This window comes from Heloderma suspectum, chromosome 11 (assembly GCF_057233095.1).
Source record: "Heloderma suspectum isolate Gila_16-S chromosome 11, 16-S_ref, whole genome shotgun sequence".
NCBI classification, from domain to species: Eukaryota; Metazoa; Chordata; class Lepidosauria; order Squamata; family Helodermatidae; genus Heloderma; species Heloderma suspectum.
This window is the reverse complement of record NC_139468.1, coordinates 23,074,644-23,094,342: the sequence shown is the minus strand read 5'-3', so window position 1 is coordinate 23,094,342 and position 19,699 is coordinate 23,074,644. Positions and strand designations below refer to the sequence as shown.

The 19,699-nt window shown below is 43.0% G+C and overlaps 1 protein-coding gene across 12 annotated transcripts in view; it reads right to left on the bottom strand.

Moving 5' to 3' along the window:
* Positions 1–233: 233 nt before the first annotated feature.
* SPPL2A (signal peptide peptidase like 2A) overlaps positions 234–19,699 on the bottom strand; it is an 80,793-nt gene continuing 61,327 nt past the window's right edge. For 8 of the 12 annotated variants that reach the window (XM_084817157.1, XM_084817159.1, XM_084817158.1 and 5 more), the window contains one exon: positions 234–4,102. In XM_084817157.1, coding sequence (XP_084673283.1) covers positions 4,028–4,102 — 75 coding nt within the window. In that variant the 3' untranslated portion in view covers positions 234–4,027. The remainder of the gene's footprint in view (positions 4,103–19,699) is intronic. The other 4 variants (XR_014785361.1, XM_084817165.1, XM_084817167.1 and 1 more) reach the window with 1 other exon arrangement.

The window sequence follows — 19,699 nt, the reverse complement described above, 5'->3', positions numbered from 1 at the left end:
TCAAGCATTAAAAGGCAGAACATTAAAAAAGTTAGCAATAAAAATGCAAAGCCATCAGCAGCATATTAAAACATAAATGATACTTTAAATGCTGCCTGGAAGAGCAAGATTGTAAATTACATTTAATTATAGTCTAAAAAGCAAGTGAAGAGGGAGCATTGCGGACCTCTTCTAGCAGGATTTATATGAACTAGGCCTTATTTTAATGTTTAAATCAGACAAGGAAAACCAAGAATAGTACTCAAATTGTTGAAATGTTTATTAAATACAAATATTGTAAAGTGTAATATTTTTAGAAAACATAAATGTACAATGTTTCAGAGGTAAAGTGGAAAAGAAGGTAGTTATCATAATCGATTGTTGCCATAATGGCATTATGATTAATGTTATTACTAATAAGGCTTTTAATGTGTAGAAGGCCAACTGAATTTTTAAACACTGAACATTTCTAGTGAACGTTTCCAGCATCAGTCCTATTTAACTACATTCATAACATACTATTCAGTAGGCAATAGTTAAACTATCCAATTTAACAGTTTTTAATAATCCATGCAGATACTGTTAATTTAACATTCTGAGACTAACTACAGCACATGAGCATCCCTGGAATATTAATAAAAACTTGAGCAACAGAGACTTCTCATATTTGATGAGCATCCTGCCAGATAATTCCTTTACTGTATCTCTTGCAAAATATAATCCAATAAGTCTTAAAAATGTAAAAAAAAAATGAATTAGACACTCTTCTACCAATACAATTGGAGACTTGAAAATAGATCTATAGAGTATCAAAAATGTAATGTAAAGAGATGGATCATAATATTCCCAATATCCCAAGACAAGTTAAGAAATTACTCCATTTTTTACTGCAAATGTCCATGACTCCCCCAAACCCCGTAATTTTTACTATGATTTAGCTTCCTCATCCTGCCCCAGCCCACCCCTTCATGAAAAACAGTTTAAAGGGGAAAAGGCTCCTTCTGTGGCCACAGTGTAACTCACCCATATCTCAGGTTCATTCTGTTTACTATAATCTGTGGAAGATCCAAGTCTGCCTGTGTCTGAATTAGTTGACTAAAAAATAATCTATGGTAGATGGCTCATATTTGGAGATGAGACGAGAGAGTTTGGTGGCTATCACTTCAGGTTTCTCAGGCTTGTAAACATTGTTTGTTAATTACCTATTTAAAATCTGCTTCAAATGTCAAATGCATCTCCCAATTACACTTTTATTGGCAGGCATAGTCCGGTTGAAAAAAAAATCCATAAAATGGCATCTTTCTAGTTTATAGGAAGTGCCTCAGTGATGGAAATATTACAAAGCTAGTTCTGTGAAGCTTCCATTCATTTCAATGGAGCTTATGTAGGAGAAAGTCCTGGTAGATAGTGCTTGCGATTAGATGGTAGACCTATGTCTTCCCACTTTCTTTTTCCTCTCAGTACAGAAGTGAAGCTCCCTTATGAACTGGTCCAGGTGAGGACCTAAACAACATTACTCATAATATAATCTATTTTCTGGATTAAGGAATTGTAGGTGTGACACCTTCTCTAGTCCCCTTCCGTTCACTGTCCATGCACTGCTGGTGGTCGAAGGGGAAAGTATGAAGAGCAGGGCCTGCTCCATGCATGTAAGCTTCACTCAAGATTTAAAAGCTGGAGCAATCAGGATTTAAATCACTGGAGAAGCCAACATGCATAAATCAGGCTACCCTCTTCAAACGTTTCCTCCCTCATATGCAGACAGTCATGTGGATTATGATCAAGTGGAGGAAAACACCTGAATGAGACTTCTAAATATTGAATCAGTGTTTTAAAAAGGGGTAGACTGCATTTAAACAACTCTGTGGAATAAGGCCTTATTCCAATGCAACACAAAGCCATACATTCCTGCCACGTAAATGAGCCACAGAGAGCCTCAGCCTCGTGCACTCCCCCCTCCCCTCTCTTCTTCTTTCATGCCTGTGAGATCAAAAGCTTTTGCCTCTGATGTTTAAAAACCACTAATTTCCCACAATGCCCATATCTGGGGAGTTGTGGTGTGCTTAAACTGCTTGATGAAAAGAAGCCAGGATCAAACCCTGTTTCAGATCTTGGATTGTTCTCACTAACCTTAGATAAAACAAACCCTAGCTCCCTGAGTTCAGACATCACAGTTTAAGATTAGAAGCAGAAGTTTATAATTTCTTCCTCTGGTACATGAAAGAGGAGAACTTTCCAGTTATGTTCATGATTTTAAGTTATGTCTGAACCAAGCCTATGGCACTGCTAACAGATAGCTGTTTGCAGATTCCTCCAAGTATCTTTGGTTTAAAAGTTGCTGCATGAACTTTGAGTTTTTTTCTTCATTAATGTATCCAAAAGAAAGGTGTTGAAAATGCTGTCCTGGATAGGAAATCTTTTCCAAATCCAATGTAACTCATTCTCAGATGTTTAGAAAATGCAAAATAAGAGCAAACAAATGGCAGAAAAGAGGCCTGGCCTTAACTTAACTAAGAATGAGCACTACATTTGCATTTCATAGAATATTATTGAATCAAGCACTGCAATTAAAAATTCTTCCTCCAGGACAGGATAACCCTTCATGAACATTTATTATTTGGGACCTAACTGTGTCCCTGAGAGCCTAATTACACATTATGTTAATTGTGCTTGCAGTGAGCACAGAACCCACTGATTTCCATTGGGACCATAGCATGCAGGGAGGTTGAACTCTTCACTCTTCAGCTGCTATCCCACCAAAATCCCCCCCCCCAATACTGCAATTGGTGATGGGGGGAAAAAGCTCCCATTGGTGCCAATGAGAGCTTTTATTCTACCCTAATTGTAATGTGCATGGGGGTGATTTTTGTGGGAATGTGGCTGGGGAGGGAAGGGTTAAGCCTTCCCATGTGCTCCAGCCCCAATGGAAACTGAGGCCCTCCCACCACTAGGATTAAACTTTTTAAAATCCTTTGACATACAGTTAATGGACCATGTATTTAAGCCCTGAAAGAAGGGGTGCATGGCATAAAAACTATTTCTGAGTCCCTGGAGTGGGAACTAAGTTTTAGACACTCATTTGTGTTTAAAATTAAAGAGGAAAATGTAATGTTTATTATTTTTAAACTACTTTGCTGTTCATACATCTAGGCAGAGAAAATAAATCTGCTTGAAAAGAGTATTAACTGGGCCAAAACACAGCTGTGGTAGGCAACTGCTCATCTACAACAATAACTGGGTTAAAGGGCTATGATGAAATCATCTTAGATCAGAGGTTGGCAACCCTCCAGGACCCTTGTTCTCCCCCCCCCACCCCAATGCTGCTTCCTACTGCACTCAGCTCAGCAGCAAGGAAACAGGAAATTGGCAGACTTCCTGCTTCCTTGCTCCTGAGCTAAGCATGGCATTAGGAAGATGACGTGTGTGTGGGGCAGGGGGGGAGGCAGCAGTGGCAGAAGCAAGTAAGCAGTAGAGGGGGAGTGAGCAGACAGGGTAGCAGAAGCAAGGAAAAACATTGCAAATGTGCCCAGGAACCCGGAAAGGTTGCCAACTCATCTAAGATAAACCATAACCAATCCCTGTCTCAGACTGTGAGTTCTTGGCAATCTATGTCTCACTACATTTGCACTTTTACCTATGGTCCAACCAAAGCATAACTCTTCATTTACTGCTAGAAAAAAAATATGTGCATGACACTTCTAATTTATGCCACCCTGCAGCTAAATACTTTTAATAAAGTATTAGTCAGAAAGCCTTATACACAGCAGTGAGGTGGGCAATATGTAAAAATACTAACCATCTCATAGGCAACATCCTTTTGAAGTGAATCAAGGCACAGGTTTACTGAATATAGTTTGACATTTTAAAAAATAAAGAGTTTTTAGCATTCTGATAGTATCAACTATCAACACTTCACAAAAATATATGCACAAGTGTAAAAAAAAGCAATTCTTTTCATAATAAACTGTAAGAAATACTCCAATTTAAAAATTAGACCAGTCTCTATTATTTGAGTAGAAAATCTTAATACATTATTTTAGGTGCCCTGTTACTGTCCTTCATGTTGTTCATTGGCTCGCGTGGCGTTTTCTTCATTAGCAGCAAAATCCATGGGACCCATCACCTGAAGATAAAACAAGTACATTATTAGTAATCAGTTCTCTGGTTGTCCAGACAACTATTATGATAATTATGGAAGAGATGCAATAATCCTCAACTGAACTAAATTTAGACAGTGTACAGAAAAAACTAGATTAAGAAAATATTCTAAGTAAATAACTGAAGTCAGTATCCTAAACGAATAATCAAAATCATGACCTGCAATCCAGAAGCATGACACTTGCATGTGCTTGAGGTTTTCCTATTGGTTTTGCCAGCCTGTATATTAAGATGGTGTGGGTGGAAGGATCTACACTACAGACTGAAACCAGTCATTTCATTTCTTCAAAAAACCTAGGAGCTATAGTTCCGTGAAAGCTAAGGATCTCCAACAGCAAACTCTCAGTTTCTTCACCAGACTACAGTTCCCAGGACACTCTGGGGGAGAAACCATGCAAGTTTAAGATGGCATAAAAACAACGAAGGGCTGTGGTGAGGATGAGCCCCAACTTTTAATGTTGGTAGAGTCGTAAGAGAAGGAAAACAGACAAATTGCACATATGCTGAGAAGCAGCAATGTGGCATCCTCCAAATGTGTTGGACTGCAACTCCCATAATTCCCAGCCACCATGGCCCTTGGGCTACATTATACAGAAAACTCTAAGTGGATAACTGCATAGATGTGAAAAGTGTCATGTAACATTTTTGTACTTCCATGTAACTGTTAATCATACATCACACAATGTATTTCTAATAAATTATCTAAGGTCTAGGCTATGCAATTTACATACTGTGCCAACATGCTAATAACCTCTTACTGTTCGACATGGAGTAAGGAGAGAAAGCTGTCCAGTTCACAAAGTCAACAGCTAATAATTTAGAAAAAAAGCTGGGAACTAAAAACCCATGACTCCCCAGAAAGTAAATATTCAGCATGGGTCATTATTTTTCTTGCAGTGGGCAAATGTCTGCTAAATGCTAATAGAAAAACAAGAACTATGAATGATTTCATCAGAATTGCTTTGACACAATCTATTAATACATCTGCCAGGAAGCCTGCAACCAAAAAGAAAAAAAACATTTGGGGCCAAGTTGGTAGTTGGATGTTAATACAAAATAAAAGGTTAGCTATGCTTGTGAGACTTGAGTAATCTAGGATGTCATTCACATTGAAAATAAAGAACAGTGAAGCTTAAGCCCATATTGTCATGCATCGTTTACTTTTACAACTAAAGCATGTGTTTTTAATGAGTCAAGTATTTTCCTATGTGCAGTAATTCATGCCACTTCTTAAATAAAGGTACAGAAGCGGAGGAGACTTGACTTGTGTAGCACATTCAGAGCCATGATACACTACTTATCTTGTGATGGGTCAATGCCAAATGTGACCCAATTTAGCACGCAGCAGACCTGCAGCAAAAACATCTGGGAATTGACACAAATGCCATTGGGGGGATATTAATATACACCCCAGTTCATATATTTGCCCCCTGACAAGGCACCATGTGAAAAGAAACCTCCCTGTGACTACTGGTCTAAAAGCAGTGAAGAAGCAGCCACACCTCAAGACTTTCTTTCCAGTCGTAACCTGTTTGTCCTGATTTGATTTTCTTGTTCCCTCTGGCCAAAGAAAAAAAGTGAAACACTGCACTGCTGTGAGGATGAGTAAACAACCTCTCTCCTTGTCTGAAGCATGAGGCGAAGGAAGAACAAGGCTGGAAGGGGGATTTAGAGGCACCGCTCCTTGTAGCTTAATGCACATTTGTGTGGTAATGGAAGTCTCATATGAAGCCCACACTTGGCTATCAAGCTTGCCACGTTGTGAGCCAAGTTGTCCTCTCCTTGTCACTTCCCCATAGACCTGGGACTAGAATTCTATACATAACCCATTTCACTTGGAATGTTCATTTTGCACAGTTTGAAGGGAGAAAAGCACAATGCATCTCATGAAAGTAAATGGAGCAGGAGGTGCCTGCATTCAACCCGAGCACTGGCTTTGGGTTGGAAGAGGTTTTGCGAAGCCAAGTTAATTAGAACTTCCTTTACTGCGGCCTGAAATATTTTAATTTAAGTGTTTAAGGGCGCAATCCTATGCGTGTTTAGATAGAAAAAAGTCCTACAACTCCCAGCATTCCTGGGAGATGCATGGGTACCCTCTGAATTCAGATACAGCTCTATGAACCAATACCACATATATCGGAGGTGCAGTACAACAGGCCTAAGTATTTCACAGATCTTATTTAAAGAGAAGGATCTGGCTCAACACTGAAATGTTATCTAATGCTGGCAAGAACCAAGCACAAAGCAGACTGAAAAATCATCCTGCTAACACAGGACAAAAATAAACATAGGTAGTCTGGGGATGAAGATATGATACTTGGAAATTACAGTTCACTTGAATTTTAATTTGCTAGTTGGCTCCATCAACTAACACACCCACACAAACATATGGGGCAGGATAGGGCAATGCTCTGCTTGATTCAGCAACTTAGAGCTAGGGCCATGTGAATTGCATAGTTCTACACAAACACAAAATGCAATTACTTGGTCCATTTGCATGTAATAGTGACAAGCCATGGGTTAATTAACCCACAATTTGTCAGGGCACATGCCAGACATGTGCTGCTGCCTCTTTGCATAATCAACCCCCGATTGGAGGTTGTTGTGTGATGTACGAACCCAGACACTGTGTGTTATTCATGGATTAAATGATAAAGAATCAATTGTAGGTTAACTGTGGGTTGTTTAACCAACAAATAACCCGTAGTATACAGGTTCACTGCCCTTCATGGATCACTGCCTTGTTGTGGCGAAGGGGCTTGCGTAACTCAGTGAAGCCATAAGCTATGCCGTGCAGGGCCACCCAAGACAGATAGGTCATGGCAGAGAGTTCTGACAAAATGTGGTCCACTGGAGAAGGAAATGGCAACCCACTCCAGTATTCTTGCCAAGAAAACCCCATGCAACGTATCACAAGGCTAAAAGATACGATGCCGGAAGATGAGACCCTCAGGTCGGAAGGTGTCCAATGTACTACTGGGGAAGAGCAGAGGGAATTTCCAAGGAGCGCCAGAAAGAGTGAAGCAGCTGGGCCAAAGCCGAAAGGACACTCAGGTGTGGATGTGTCTGGTGGTGAAAAGAAAATCCGATTCTGTAAAGAACAATATTGTTTAGGAACCTGGAATGTCAGATCAATGAATCAAGGTAAGCTGGAGGTGGTTAAACATGAGATGGCAAGATTGAACATCGACATCTTGGGAATCAGCGAACTAAAATGGACAGGCATGAGCGAATTTAATTCAGGTGACCATTATATCTACTACTGTGGGCAAGAATCCCTTAGAAGAAATGGAGTAGCACTCATAGTCAACAAAAGGGTGGGAAAAGCAGTACTGTTTACAATCTTAAAAACGATAGAATGATCTCAGTACGAATCCAAGGCAAACCATTCAACATCACAGTAATTCAAGTCTATGCCCCAACCACTGAAGCTGAAGAAGCTGAGGTTGATCGGTTCAATGAAGACCTACAACACCTTCTAGAACTAACACCAAAAAAAGATGTCCTCTTCATCGTAGGGGATTGGAATGCTAAAGTAGGAAGTCAAGAAATCACCGGGATAACAGGCAGGCATGGCCTTGGTGTACAAAATGAAGCAGGACAAAGGCTCATAGAGTTTTGCCAAGAGAACACGCTGATCATAGCAAACACTCTTTTCCAACAGCACAAGAGACGACTCTACACATGGACATCACCAGATGGTCAATATCGAAATCAGATTGATTATGTCCTTTGCAGCCAAAGATGGAGAAGCTCTATACAGTCAGTCAAAACAAGACCTGGAGCTGACTGTGGCTCAGATCATGAGCTGTTTCTTGCAAAATTTCGGCTTAAATTGAAGAACGTAGGGAAAACCACTAAACCATTCAGGTATGACCTAAATCATATCCCTTATGAATATACAGTGGAGGTGAGGAATAGATTTCAGGGATTAGACCTGATAGACAGAGTGCCTGAGGAACTATGGACGGAGGTCCGTAACATTGTTCAGGAGGCAGCAACAAAATCCATCCCAAAGAAAAAGAAATGCAAGAAAGCAAAGTGGCTGTCTGATGAGGCCTTACAAGTAGCTGAGGAAAGAAGGGAAGCGAAAAGCAAGGGAGAAAGGGGAAGATATATCCAACTGAATGCAGAGTTCCAGAGAATAGCAAGGAGAGACAAGAAGGCCTTCTTAAATGAACAATGCAAAGAAATCAAGGAAAACAAGTGAATGGGAAAGACTAGAGATCTCTTCAAGAAAATCGGAGATCTCAAGGGAACATTTTGTGCAAAGACGGGCATGATAAAGGACAAAGAAGGCAGGGACCTAACAGAAGCAGTTGAGATTAAGAAGAGGTGGCAAGAATACACAGAAGAACTATACAGGAAAGATCTGAATGTCCCTGATAGCCATGAGAGTGCGGTCACTGAACTTGAGCCGGACATCCTCGAGAGTGAAGTCAAATGGGCCTTAGGAAGCATTAGTAACAACAAAGCTAGCGGAAATGACAGTATTCCAGCTGAAATATTTAAAATCCTAAAAGATGATGCTGTTAAAGTGCTGCATTCAATATGCCAACAAATTTGGAACACTCAACAATGGCCGCAAGACTGGAAAAGGTCAGTTTACATTCCAATTCCAAAGAAGGGCAACGCCAAAGAGTGTTCAAACTACCGCACAATTGTGCTCATTTCACATGCCAGCAAGGTGATGCTCAAAATCCCACAAGCTAGGTTTCAGCAGTATGCGAACCGAGAACTACCGGAAGTACAAGCGGGGTTTCGAAGAGGCAGAGGAACTAGAGATCAAATCGGCAACTTTCGCTGGATCATGGAGAAAGCAAGAGAATTCCAGAAGAACGTCTATTTCTGCTTCATTGACTATGCTAAAGCCTTTGATTGTGTGGATCACAACAAACTGTGGCAAATTCTTAAAGTGATGGGAATACCAGACCACCTTACCTGTCTCCTGAGAAACCTGTACGAGGGTCAAGAAGCAACAGTAAGAACCAGACATGGAACAACCGAGTGGTTCAAAATTGGGAAAGGAGTACGACAAGCCTGCATATTGTCTCCCGGCTTATTTAACTTATATGCAGAGTACATCATGAGAAATGCCGGGTTGGATGAATCACAGGTCGGAATTAAGATTGCTGGGAGAATTATCAACAACCTCAGATATGCAGACGATACCACCCTAATGGCAGAAAACGAAGAGGATTTAAAGAGCCTCTTGTTGAGGGTGAAAGAGGAGAGTGCAAAAGCTGGTTTGAAACTCAACATTAAAAAAACTAAGATCATGGCATTTGGCCCCATCACTTCCTGGCATATAGAAGGGGAGGAAATGGAAGCTGTGACAGATTTTACTTTCTTGGGCTCCAAGATCACCGCAGATGGTGACTGTAGCCATGAAATTAAAAGACGCTTGCTCCTTGGGAGGAAAGCTATGGCAAACCTAGATAGCATAGTAAGAAGCAGAGACATCACCTTGCCGACAAAGGTCTGTCTAGTCAAAGCCATGGTTTTCCCAGTAGTAATGTATGGCTGTGAGAGCTGGACTATAAGGAAGGCTGAGCGCCGAAGAATTGATGCTTTCGAACTGTGGTGCTGGAGAAGATTCTTACGAGTCCCCTGGACTGCAAGGAGGTCAAATCTGTCAATCCTAAAGGAAATCAACCCTGAGTGCTCATTGGAAGGACAGATACTGAAGGTGAAGCTCAAATATTTTGGCCACCTAATGCGAAGAGAAAACTCTCTGGAAAAGACCCTGATGATGGGAAAGACTGAAGGCAAAAGGAGAAGGGGACGGCAGAGGATGAGATGGCTAGATAGTATCACCGATGCAATGAATATGAACTTGAGCACACTCTGGGAGAGAGCGCAGGACAGGAAGGCCTGGCGTGCTATGGTCCATGGGGTCACGAAGAGTCGGACAAGACTGAACGACTGAACAACAACAACATACAGGTTCAAAGGTCACAAAACCACCTCTGATCAGCCGATTGTAGTCTGATTATGCAAAGTGGCAGCAGCACACACTGGGCACACAACCCGGCAAATTGTGGGTTAATTAACCTAAGATTTGCTGCCATTAGATGCAAACTGGGTCACGGAGTAATGAAATCCGCATTTCAAGAATCAGTTTTCATTTTCAATTACTAAACCTGTTTCTAGCTCTTATGGCTGCAAAGACTGGCTTGAAAAGCTGCAGGCAATAATTGGTGAAATCTCAAAAATATCAGAGGGGGCTGTGTAGAATTTCCAGCGGTCAGAGGGTTTCACTGTCCTTTTTCCATGACTACCAGAAACGAAAGAAAACATGCAAAACAAGGCAAAATCAAAACTGCACAATTTATACATGTTGCAGAATTGAGTTGAAGTTTAGCTAAGAAACTAAAATGTGCACTGCATCTCCACTTTCATTTCAGGGTATCAACTCAATAAAAATAATGGATCATTTTCACAAGGCTTTCCAAACAATCCTGAGGGTTCTTGGATTGATTCATGATTTGCTTTCATTGTTAGCCTGGACTGAATTGCCGTGGGGGTTGAAAAACAGCTACCTCACGCAAAGGAATTTTGAACTAGCTTTAACTCTGCTGCAGCCTCCAAAGATGTGAAAAACAGATTTGGACAAACAGCACAAACACCAAAGGTAACTAAGGCCATGATCAGAGATGTATTTCTGTACCCAGAAAGGAGAGGCTTCCACACACCTTTGCCATGCCCCACCTGCCGTGATGCAAGGAAAAACTGTGAAATATTCAAGATTCTAGAAGTAACTGTACACTTGCTCAAATATCAAGGTCTTCCTGACACTTACATTTCTAAAAATGTTTCAGGAGAGAATTTTAACACACTTTCTGAGGACAAAGTGAAAAAGATTGGGGGGGGGAGAGAAAGCAGCAGCTTTATTCAGAAACAGCACTTTGGGAATGCTTATTAAACCCTTTAACAAGTGCATCCTTCAGGTCTAAGTGAGATTCCCCCATTTTAGCAACAAAACCAGTACAAAATCAATCAGAGGTTCTCTAAGGAGAGACATCTCTAGAAAGCTCCTATGTCACAGGAGGTTAATTCAACTGCAGGTCACATTCTTCACTGCACATGTGGGACATGATCCAGTGCTGCTGGGAAAGGCGGCGTATAATGTAATAAATAAGCATGTAAAGGAATCTTTAAAAAGGCTCAGCTGCGCTGCTGCTGGGAAATCTGAACTGGCACTAAATGTTCACATCACAGCAGATCAAGATATAATGTCCTATGGTTAACCAATTCTGGGAACCATTTCCTCATGTATTATTATTTCCATTATATCCCACTTTTCAAGCAACAGTCCTAAAAGTGGCTAATAATTTTTAAAAGCTAATACATATACTTTTAAAAAACCCTAAATACAATAATAGAAAATTCCTTGTATTTGCTCAGAGTCATTGTTAACGAAAAGGTGACTGGGGCAACTTTACCATCTCTTCAGCTGGAAGAATCCGAATAGCACTGAAGAGCTGCCCCTCTGGCTTATACCACACAAGAACAGATACTTCAAAAGGAAGCTCAGGGTGGGTGGAATAAAATGTATGAGAAGAACAAGTATTGAAGCTGTGCACATCAAGACCAGAGTAAAGATCTCATTCATCTGTGCACAATATTTGAACTGCATTCAGATTACCAAGTTGTAAATTTGAATTTTCATTCCAAACTAAGCCAATCTCACACAAAGGTGCAAAGTTCAGAGCAATTTTAATCTTTCAAAAGAGAGCTAGCTGAGAAAAGCATATGAAACAATTACTATGGCAACGTAAGTACTTCTAAATAATGAACCTTGTTATTTGAGATATGAGTGGCCTTCTGTTAGCTAAGAATAGGGACTGGAGTATTTAGAACAACTGTTGGTAGAAAACAAAGACAAGTCAGAACTAAAATATTTCAAATTCCAATACTCTCTGAAGAAGCATTAACCAGAGCTTCCGTGCCTCACACAGATTCTGGGAATCAGAACTTATACATATAGAATGCAGTAGAAGGTAGAAAAGGAGTATAAAGTGGATGCTGGAAGAAGCAGCCCTAGAAGAATCTGCCACTCTAATTAGAGAAAGCAGGATCAATCAAGACTTCTGTCTTCACCAATAGTTTGTTTATATGCAAGGGCCACCTTCAATAGCCGCTAACCGACCAGAGATTCTTTCTCTGCCTTATAGCTGGCAGAGCACGCAAAAGTAAATTTAAAATTACTCAAGTGCCTAGGTTAAATGTAAATTTAAGTAAAGTGGAGCACCTCAGTTGGCTATGCTCTGCCTCTTCCAGGTCTGGGAATCGGCTGAATATGAAATGGCTATAAGATCATTCAGCTGTTCCCTTTCTACAGTCCAGTCTGCCTCCAAGGTTCAGACACTGCAAGCATTTCCATTATTATGGCATGACTAAGTCAGGAGGAACAAAGAAAATGGGGAGAAGGAAAGGCATGTGGATAGGCAGGTGAGTAGTAAGGTCAGGAGGTCAGAGAGATAGGGAGCAGCATAAGGTACTTTCTAAGCTCCATCCAGCCCTTTCCTTAATACAAACCATGCACTGATGCAAAGAACGGGCTGGGCCCTGGCTTTAATCAGTGAAGGAGAAACCTATGGCCTAGGACTAAGCATAAGGAGTATTTCTCAATAGATAAAGGGGCAAGCACTACCCTAGCCAAGTTTGCTCGACTTAGCCATCTAGAAAAGCATAGAGCTTTTGGCAGCAAATGTTCCCACTAGCCACACACACCCCTCCTCAAACTGGTTAAGCTTGGAACATATTAGGAAGTTCCTGTGTATAGTGTGCGTTTGTTTACACATAAACTTTTGAAATCCCCTGGAAGTGGGTCATTTCTTGCACACCCAGAACCCTTGCAATTTCAGCCACCTCGGTAGACAAACATATAGAGAAGCTGAACTGAGAAGGGTAAATAGAACAGGAAAGTATTACAATCTTTCTTAAAGAAGCCAATGCAGTTGAATTTCTTTAGCCTACCTCTCACTGAAAGTGGAAAAACTGTGTGGGCTCACCACAACATTGAATTGTGTGGCAGGGGCTCACATGATCGAATCAAATCTGCAAACTGAATGGCAAGATGCTATTCTGGTTCTGCTCCTGTTTTCAGGGCCGTGACCAGACGATGGTAATAGGGAACTTCTATTTGGCCCCATGGCATGTAGGCTATGGGGTTCTGCAAGGTTCAATCTCATCCCTCATGCTTTTTAACATTTCTATCAGGGTTGCAAAACTTGTGGGCCACAGGCAGCCCCCCAAGCCCTGTCTTGTGGCCCCCAGGCCTTGAGCATCTCAGGAAGTTAGTCTGTCGTGTATCTCATTAGTGCTCAAAGGTTCCTGTCTGCTTCCTAGGATGCATTAGAAACAAGGCTTCTATGGCAGGAATCATAGGGCCTATTCCTAGACCGTGTGTTTTCCTTTTTTCCTGAAAATGTTCTAGGTAACTGATTGTGGGATATCTGGATCCTTCAGCAAGAGAGTAGATTAGAGAAGGGAGAACGGCTGGGAGCCAGGATCCCTGGATGGTTTGAGAAAGACAGGTTGCTTACCCGTAACTGTAGTTCTTCAAGTGGTCATCTGTGCATTCACACATATGTGCAGAGCCTCAATTTGGGAAAAATTTCTATAGCTAAGGCATTTTAGGCAGGAACCCTCCCCACCGTCCATTGTGCCTGTCCCTAGGGCTTTCTGCCTATTCCCTCAGTTCTGGAGACCAACAAAGCAGCCTCTGAACCGAGAGAAAACCAATTACAGCACCTGCTGAAAAACAACACTGATACTGAAGTGGGGACGGCGGGTGGGTTGTGTGAATGCACAGATGACCACTTGAAGAGCTACAGTTACAGGTAAGCAACCTGTCTTTCTTCTTCGTGGTCTCGTGCATCACACATATGGATGACTAGTGAGCTGACTTACTGGAGGTGGGTTGGTGGCCTAGGTAAGTATCAAGGAGAGCACTGCATGTCCGAACGTTGCATCCGCTCTAGATCTCACATCCAATCGATAGTGCCAGATAAATGTGGATGGAGTAGACCACGTTGCTACTCCGATAGACCTATCCCTCTGTCAAAAGCAGTTGAGATGGCAACTGCCCTGGTTGAGTGTCCACAAACCAGTGTAGACAGATCTAACCTTGCGGTGTCCAGTATAACACACAAACAAGTGGGGAGACTTACGGAATGACTCTGTCTCCATCCAACGTGTGCAAGGCCACTTCCAGAGAACTAGTCAGTGATGGGAAAAAACCTGGCAGGATGATATCTTGATTGAGGTGGAACTCAGACACCATTTTTGGTGTAAACACTATGCCAGGATGCAAGACTACCTTGTCCTTATGAAAAACCAGGTAACGAGCAGACAACTCACTAGCCCTCCTAGTCAATGAGATTGCCTCTAAGAATGTCACTTTCCACATAATAGACGTAAATTTGTTATTGCCATTGGTTCAAAAGGTTTCAAAGACAAAACTTTTAACACTACCGACAGGCTCCATGTTGGTACGGAGGAACGAATTGGAGAAGCTAAGTTCCAAACACCTCTGAAAAACTTATTTGCTAATGGGTGTGAAGAAACAGAAAACAGAAAAAACAGAAAACCCCTCAACAGGAGGGTGAAAAGCAGAAATCGCCACTAGATAAACACAAAGCTACGATAAACGGAGACCTTTTTCAAACTGGTTGAGTAAAAATAACAAAATTTGATGAATATCACATTTGAGGAGTGTGTTGCAGGCTTCCTAGCAGCATCAAGCACTCTCTGCAGTCCAGCTGGTAGTACCCCATCATTACTTATCCTATCCCCCACGCGGTGAACCGCAGCAAAGCTAGATCTGGATGACGCAACCATCTGTGGTGCTGGGTGAGCGATGGAATCACCGGAGGCCTGAAATGGTGCCTCTGGGAAAACCGCAGCAATGGGGCAAACCATGGCTGCTAGGGCCACCATGGGGTGATAGGTATGCACCATGTTTTGTCGGTGGTTATTTTCGCTACTACCCGTGTTATCAATGGGATCGGTGGAAACATGTCAAGCAAGTCCCCTGTCCATTGCAGAGTGAAAGCATCTCCCACTGAGCCCAGGCTGTAGCCTGCAGATTCTGGATTTTCTCAAATCCAGAATCAGTCGTAGCCCCCCATCCCTCTTTGGTACCATTTAGTATCTGGAATAAAACCTGTTGAGTAGGTGACTGCAAGGAATTGGCTCTATTGCTCCTTTCCCCAAAAGCGCATCTATTTCCTGGAGAAGGACAGCTGACGGAGCGGTACCGACGGGAGGAAGGGTGTTGAACTCGATTCTGTAACCAAACTGGATAACTGAGAGCACCCAAGAGTCTGTCATGATTCTCTTCCAAGTGGGGAGAAGTAAAGAAAGAAGGTCTCTGTAGACACGAAGGTGAGCTTTTGGTTGTACAGAAGTTTGAAGGGAGTCAAAGCCACTGCTTACCCCCTCCACCTGATTTGTACTGAGGATGCCTGAATTTAAAGGATGGGTACTGCCTGCGAGATGTCTGTCTTTGCCTTAGCTGCTGGAAAGATGCCAGTTGAGGCAGAAACAGAGTGGGAGACTGTTGGTACCAGTGCCTCTGTCTTGGGTACTGTTGCTGTGCAAAGCCCATCTGCTTTGCCATAGTTTGAGCCTTTTGGATGGAGTCAAGAACCTCATCAGTCCTGGTATTAAACAAACCCTGCCCATCAAAAGGTAGGTCCTCAGTTCTTTAATGCGCCTCCTGAAAAAGGCCTGCCGACCTCAACCACACATGCTGGCATAGTGCTATTGCTCCTGCTAGGACCTTGGAGTTGCAGTCAATCTGGTGCCTCGCTGTGTGGATCTGCTGCCTCGATAACTTTGGGGCTTCCACATGAAACAGGTGTGCCAATTCCTTCTTATCATCTGGGAGATAATCCATAAGTTTACTAGCCTTATCCCATAATAGGAGTTGATAACCTGACATCGCTGCCTGGTAATTAGCAACTTTAAGTTCCACTGATGCCGAGGAGTACAGGCGTCTGCCTAAAAGCCGATGTCCCTCCTTGTCAACAGGGGAGGAGTGCTATCATCGAGATTTTCCCAAAGCAGCCTCTACGACAATGGAATTAGGTGCTGGATGTTGGAACAAAAACTCAGTGCCTGCCTCTTGGACCTTATATAATCCCTCTAAATGTTTGGATGTAGATGGCATAGATGAGGGGCTTTTCCATGACTGCTTGATCACTGTCAACAATGCAGGCAGCATTGAAATCGATAATGGCCAAGCGGAGTTTGTATTTACTGCATCAAATACCAGATCCTGCACTGAAGGAGCCGCTTGCTGTGTCGATAAACCCAAAGACTGAGCCATCCTAAGAATTGGTGCAGAAAACTGTCCCGGTCCTCTGATGGGGAAATAACCTCCTGAGTCGCCACCGCTACATCAGGGGAAGAGACAGAAGGTTGACAAGAAGGGTGTGATGTGGACTCAGACAAGTAATCATCCAACACAGGAGACTCCGATGGTTGTGCTGGAGCAATCTGCCACTTTCCTGATACAGTCTCTGATACTGACTGGCACTTGGAAGCATCATGTGACATAAGGTCTGATAACTCCTTCAAAAGAAATGCTGACCAAGGAGGAGAATGTGTAGCATAAACAAGTCATAGTGTCTGAGACAAAGGCAAGACAGCATCCAACAGTGCCAGTGGCTGCGATTCTGCTCCATCCTTTCCACGTCCCCTAATGGTATCGAAGGGTTGGTGCTTGTCAGCTACAACCCCAGGAGGTAGATTGCAGGTTCTAGAGATGGAAGGTGGGGGAAGGAAGGTACCCTTGTTGTCAGGTGGCACTGATATTGCCGCTGATGGTTGCTGATAATACTGTTCCTCCTCTGGATACTCCCACTGCCGATAATGTCGATCCCAATAGGGGGCCAAGCGCTGTCTATCCCAATACCTATCATGGGCACTGTAGAAGTCCCAAGCCACTGACGATCCCAATCCTGGCGAAGAACGAGATCAATCCAGAGGGTAGTAATAGGGAAGCGGATATCCATGGGCAGAAGACATACAGTCAGGGCCAGAAATATTGGAACAAGGATAACTGTTTTGGCAGTTGGCCTCTGTACACCACCACATTGAAGTTGAAAGGAAGCACACCCAGATGGGAGCGAAGTCAGGACTTTCAGCTGTAATTCAAGGGGTTTGACAAAAGTGGGGCACTAACCATTCAGGAAGGACAGCCAGTGGCATACACACACACCCCGCTATCATTGGTGGCTCATAAATAATGGAACAAACCAACATCATTTCAAACTTGGGATCGCCTTTAATACCTGGATGAAAATCCTTTGCAGTCAATGACTGCCTGAAGTCTGGAACCCATGGACATGACCAAATGCTGAGTTTCCTCCCTCGAGATGCTTTGCCAGGCCTTTACTGCAGCTGCCTTCAGCTGCTGCTTGTTTGTGGGTCTTTCTGCCTTCAGTCCTGTCTTCAGTAAGTGAAAAGCATGCTCTATTGAGTGAAGATCAGGTGACTGACTTGGCCATTGAAGAACATCCCACTTCTTTGCCTGGAGAAACTCTTGGGTAGCTTTTGCTGTATGTTTTGGGTCATTATCCATCTGCAATATGAACCGGTGTCCTATCAGTTTGGCAGCATTTGGCTGAATCTGAGCAGAAAGTATAGCCCTATACACTTCAGAATTCATCCTGCTGCTTTCATCAGCAGTCAAGTCATCAATAAACACCAGTGACCTGGCTCCATTGGCAGTCATACATGCCCATGCCATAACACTGCCTCCACCATGTTTGACAGATGATGTGGTATGCTTTGGATCATTCTGGTACAAGGTAATCTTGGTTTCATTAGTCCAAAGAATCTTATTCCAGAACTGGGCAGGCCTTTTCAGGTGTTTGCTGGCAAAGGCTAATCTGGCCTTTCTGTTCTTGAGTGTTACCAGTGGTTTGCACCTCGTTGTGAAGCCTCTGTATTTACATTCATAAAGCTGTCTTTTGACTGTAGATGTTGATAATGACATGCCTACCTCTGCAAGAGCGTTCTTGACCTGGCTAGATGTTGTGAAAGGGTTCCTCTTCACCATGAGTAGAATTCTGCGGTCATCCACTTTAGTTGTCTTCCGTGGTCTTCCAGGCCTTTTGCTGTTGCTGAGCTTGCCAATTAATTCCTTCTTTTTCAGGATGTTCCAAACTGTTGTATTGGCCACTCCCACTGTTTTTGCTCTCTCTCTGATGGGTTTATTTTGTTTCCTCAGCCTAATGATGGCCTCCTTCATTCTCATGGACCTCATGTTGGGAGTTCCAGTGAACAGCTACCAAATGCAAATGTAACACTCAGAACCACCTCTAGGCCTTTTATCTGCTTGATTGGTCATGGGGTACCCAGGAAACAGGCCACACTTGGCCATGCAGGTGCTTGCCAGCCATTCGTTCCATTACTTTTGAGCCATCAACGATGGGTGTGTGTGTATGCCACTGGCTCTACTTCCTGGATGGTTAGTGCCTCACTTTTGTCAAGCCCCTTGAATTACAGCTGAAAGTCCTGATGTCACTCCCATCTGGGTGTGTTTCCTTTCAACTTCAATGTGGTGGCGTACGGAGGGCAACTGCCAAAACAGTTATCCTTGTTCCAATATTTCTGGCCCTGACAGTAGAAAATAATGATTCTGGTGACCCATGTTGTCTTCCTGAACAGATGGCCTCCACTGAGTAAACGCAGGAAGAGGTGCTGGAGAGGGATCTCATGCCTCGCCTTCTGATGTAGATGCGACAGGATGGGCGCCCAACTTCAATGCCAAAGACGGCTGCAGAGTAACCAGCAGAGCTTGAACCTGAGGAGACGATGGCTATCGAATCTGAGAATCAGAAGACGGATTTGGAGAGTTGCAAGTGCCTTGTACCAAAGAGTGGTCCCTCATAATAGGCTCAGATACATTTGGTCGATCCCAACCTTCTTCAGAAGAGTTCTGAGAGAATTTCCTCTTTTTCTGCTTGGGTCCCATCCCATATTGGTCCGAGCCCCTCCCATACTGGTCTGCTTAGAACTCTTAGCCTTCTTTGCCAGTTTTTTTGCTAAGGTTACGGCCAGAGACCAACCAGGTGTTGGTGGCAAGTCAGGCGTGCTGGGAGCATCCTGAACAGGGTGCTGAGGAGAATCACACCCTATCTGTGGAGTCTTGGAAGTGGGTGTTGCCTCCGTCAGTTGAGCTGATGATGATGATGAGAGGGCTGAGGGCTGACATAGCGGAATCTTTGTCGTCAATCGCTTCAAGTGCCTTTCACCAAAGTACTGCCTTTAGCCTATCTGAGCAATTACGCCTCGTTTGTTTGGAGAAGGATTGGCAATTTGGGCATGATTCTACTACATGCCCTTCTCCTAGGCAAAATACACATAAGGAGTGGCCATCTGATGGAGGTAGCTTACTCCCACATTGCACACATTTCGTAAAGGGAGCCCTGAGGGCCATATGCCCTTGCAGGCGATCAGAGGATCAAGGTAAATAAAATAAACAAAATTCAAACGAGAAAAAATGATGAAAGGAAAGGAAATTCAAACAATGAGAGAGAAT